The 4,542-nt window shown below is 29.7% G+C and overlaps 1 protein-coding gene across 1 annotated transcript; it reads right to left on the bottom strand.

Annotated features, from left to right (window-relative positions):
- Positions 1-535: 535 nt before the first annotated feature.
- Positions 536-3,063, bottom strand: LOC107895096 (cytochrome P450 93B16). Its single transcript, XM_041086074.1, has 2 exons — positions 2,023-3,063; positions 536-1,318 (listed from the first exon to the last, which is right to left on the bottom strand). The coding sequence occupies exons 1-2, from the start codon at positions 2,929-2,931 to the stop codon at positions 629-631; spliced, it is 1,599 nt and encodes a 532-aa protein (XP_040942008.1). The 5' UTR covers positions 2,932-3,063; the 3' UTR covers positions 536-628.
- Between the last annotated feature and the right edge of the window lie 1,479 nt (positions 3,064-4,542).

Below are 4,542 nucleotides of genomic sequence, written 5' to 3'. Positions count from 1 at the left end.
ATCACGTAAGGGTACATGCGTCTTTAAATTTATCCATTTTCATTAATTATCCCCATTTATTTAATTTAGAAATTTCACGTCATAAAATCTAATATTAATAAAGAGTTTATCCTGCAATTGTTATTTTTTTTTATGAAACAACACTGCACTAATAGATTATTTTCTTTATTTTGATATTGGTACATATTAATTAATATGGATGTATTTTGATATATTATTTTGAATTTATCATTTTTTTAAAATATTTTCATGTATATTATATATTATATATGTAAATATCTCGATTACATACATATAAATATATTTATATAAAAATATTGACTTTAAAATTATTAATTATGTTCAATAATTTAATTAAATAATTATATTTTATTTTTAAATGTAAATATACCAAAAAGAAATAATTAAGGTAAACAATTTTTAAATAATTTAAAATATTAAAATTTAGTACCAGTAGATAACCGCATGTACAAGTTGATGCACATCGGTACAAATTGAAATGTACGTCAAGAAAGGAAAACAATAGAAATCACAATGAAGGCAAAAAGTTTAGCAACCAAATCTGAAAAAATGGCTACATTCCTTATTTTGCTAAAAGCTAAGATGGAATACATATATCAAAGCATCCTTAGATATAAAAATCATTAGATTTAGGGCAATTGGCTGCTTCAGTTGAAAAGAGAGTGGGAGTGAAGCGTGCAAGTGGAACACATTTGAGATCATGGGCTCTAGGAGCTGTAAGTCCAGCTCGCTCACTCATGTCAACACCACCGTCAACATTCAGCAGCTTCCAGTCAAAGCATTGAATCAAGGCTGCCAAAGTGACGGGGAGTTCCTGCATGGCTAAAGAAATACCAGGGCAACCCCTCCTTCCTGTACCAAAAGGCAACAGCTGATAATGCAAACCTTTAACATCGATATCCCCTGAATTAATATTAGTATCAGGTCGATTGCATTTCAAGAACCTCTCAGGCTGAAACTTGAGCGGATCCTCCCACACCTTAGGATCCCTGCCTATAGCCCAAATGTTTACAAACAACAAAGACTGAGCTGGGATTGTGTAGCCATTGATTTTGCAGTCCTCAACAGCTTTTCTGCTGATCATTGGGATTGGAGGGTGAAGTCGAAATGATTCCTTGATTATGGCTTGAAGGTAGGGAAGACATTGAGTGTCAGATTCTTGTACCAACCTGCTTTTCCCTACAACTTGATCCAACTCTTGTTGTGCTTTTCTTAGCTTCTCTGGGTTGTTGATTAGCTCTGCCAATGCCCATTCTATCGCTATTGCTGTTGTGTCTGTAGCGGCTGTTAAAAAATCCTACATAACCCCACAAAGGTAGTCAACATTAGTGCGTGTATACTTCTAAACCACTATTTTCGGCCTGTAAATTTCTTTTTTAGTTATTTAATTATTAAATATTTGATGAAATAAGCAGTTTAAAATTTTGTATAATAATAAATTTAACACTTACTATTTATTCATTATGTCAACTAATCATAATTTTTTTAAAAAATAACTATCAATATTTACACATTATCTCAATTTTATCTTAATTAAAAAATATATAAAATTCATCTCTTCGTACCAAATATTCTTTTTTTTTCTACTTCCTTTAAAATTCTTTGGAAATTAAATTTTATCTCTTCACCATCTCTTTTAGTAGAGGAATTAAAATAAAATTAAAAGTAAGAAAAAGAAAAAAGTCAAACTCAGAATCGTGCTTAGGTATGTAGGGAAGGAAATATTAATGAAACTTAGAAGATAACTTAAAAGAAAAAGTCAAACAAATTTAATTAAACTTTTGACAAATAACACTTAATAGTGACCTTAAATTTATTTTAGAAATACAAAATTATGCCATTGCAACAACCAAAAAAGCCTACCTAAACAAAAATGAACAATTAAGTTTGTAGTATATTTAGCAATGAAATGACAAACATATTTATAGTAATGAAAATATAATGGCAGAGCATGAATATTAAAGAAGAAAAACTTAAAAAGGTAGAAATATATATACGGACCAAGATTAAGGCCTTGATATGGTTTCTGGTTAACTGAATTTCGGAATGCTCATCTTCAAAGACATCAAGCATCATATCCAGAAAGTCCTTCACATCTTCATCATTTGGTTTCTTGTTTTTCCTTAGTTCCTCTCGATCTCTCATAATTTTTTCCAACAATGAATCATACCTGCAATGGATATCCAAAAACCTCTTTCGAAAACCCTGCACATCTATGTTTTTGAAGAACCATATGATATCAGAGACATTGAACTCCCCGAAGATCTCAGTCACTTCTCGAACTAGGGTTCGGACCCCGTCGGCTTGGTCTCCTGTTCCTGAGCACCTAATGCTCATCATCATCTGAGATATGACGTTGTTAGTTAATTTCAACAGTTCTTCAGTTAGGTTCACGGTTTCAGTTGATTTAGACTTGTCCAAAAGAATGCTTATGAAATGATGTAATTCCTTGGTACGAACAGGAAGGAATTGGCCAAGGGTTCGGTTGCCTAGCAGCTCGAAAGTGCTCAGCTTTTTGATGAATTTCCAGTAAGTTCCGTAGGGTGCGAAAGCGAAGGAAGAGTTGTAAGTAAGATGGTCAATAGCAGCGGTGTGCTTGCGGGCGGAGAAGGTGAGCTCGTGATGCTTGAGAAGCTCTTTGGCAAGCTCAGGGTTAGAGACCACAACGCACTCGACGGACCCTAGGCGGAGATACATCAAGGCGCCATGGATGGATGAGAGCTTCTGAAAAGTTTGATGAATGAAGGGGCTGAGGAGATGGAGATGTCCGATGACCGGTAACGCCGTCGGACCTGGCGGAAGCTTGGAATGATTTCTAATGGAAATCACTGTTCTAACTATAAGAAATGAAACAATGAACAGTGCGGCATATGATAAGAATGGGAGCTCCATAGCCAACTGAAGAACCATTTGAAACACCAAAAGGAAAAAGAAAATGGTTTTGGATGATTAAAAGGACTGAAAACACAAAGCTATAAATCTTTCCAAACGATGAGCACTCATCAGCTTCTATTTTTTTTTTCTTTTTTCTTTTCCCACTACTACACACCACTCACTGAACCTACCTTATATAATAAATGTTAAAAGCTTTATCAGTAATTTTGGACTAATTTTCCGGTAATTGCCAAAACAATAAAATATTTATGTAACTAGGTCTATTTAATGGTGAATTTAAAAAAAAAGGGTTTCTAACTGAAAGTTTTTTTTAGGTGTTAGGCAAAAAAGTGCTTCGATTAGAAAGTTTTTTTTGCGGAATTAGTAAAAACACTTTTAGTAGGAAGTTATTTTTGCCAAGTCAGTAAAAGCATTATTATTTAAATAGATTTTAAACAAATTTGATTTTTGCAAGATATTTAAAATAGTTTTTATTAATTTTATTTTAATTTTGATATTAACCATATAAGCTTTTTAAACATATTCTAAATTAACTATTTTATTTTTTGGTATGATTTAAATAAACTTGAAAAAAAAATAATTTTAATTATATTATTTAATAACTTAAATATTTTTTTATCATATTATCAATATTATAATTAAATTTAAAAAATTTTAAAACAATATTTATAAATTATTTTAAATATGATATTTTTATCATATTAAAATTAACTCTTTACACATTTAAAATTTTTTTTAATTCTAACATTAAGCCAATTTTTAAATAAATTTTATTTTAATCAGTTTTTAATTTTAATTTTAATCTTAACTATTATAAAATTTAAATAGTTTTGAATAAATTATTTTATTTCTAATTTAAAAGAGTTCTAATGTTTAAATTGTTATGAATATCTTATTAAGAAGATGTTCATCCAAATCAATATAAGTTTTGATGTACTTTAAATTCTAATAGTAACTAGAATTAGATCTCTACTTCATTTATACTTCTTATGCCTATAAATAGAGATTTTGGAGAAGTTTTGTAAATATTCTGATTGATCAATAAAATACGCTCTCTCTTTTGTTCTCTCATTTTCTTTGTTCTTTACTCTCTATCTTTTTATTTTATAATACGCTATTAGCATGATCTAAATTGTTATTTTAGTACTTGTAATAGTGTTCGGGATAATAGTCAAGGTGACAGCAATGATGTTAAAGAATCTCAGATATATTTTACTATAATTTATTTATTATATCATATTTATTATAAATGGAGACTAATCAGGACAAACATGAAAAGATAAATTTTGATTTGAAATCCACGCAATGTTTGCGATGGTGATTATGAAATTAAGAATTTTTTGGGACATTTATAAGTTCGTCCTAATAAATCTATTGCATTCCCCGAAGTGAACGCAAAATAAAATATAAACCAATATCATTTCAATATTTGGTAGTACAAAATTAGTCGAAAGCTCTAGAAAAGCTAATATATTAATATCTTATGATGGTTAATCCATTGATTTTAAAATATATTTATAATGAATCTCATATTGAGATTGTGAATAAGGAAAATATTATATTTCATATGAATCAAAAAGGACTATTGAGTTATTGATTACTGTTGTTATTAAATTGAATTGACTG

This window comes from Gossypium hirsutum, chromosome A13 (assembly GCF_007990345.1).
Source record: "Gossypium hirsutum isolate 1008001.06 chromosome A13, Gossypium_hirsutum_v2.1, whole genome shotgun sequence".
Lineage (NCBI taxonomy): Eukaryota > Viridiplantae > Streptophyta > Magnoliopsida > Malvales > Malvaceae > Gossypium > Gossypium hirsutum.
The sequence above is the reverse complement of the archived record's forward strand: the minus strand, read 5'-3'. Positions and strand labels throughout refer to the sequence as shown.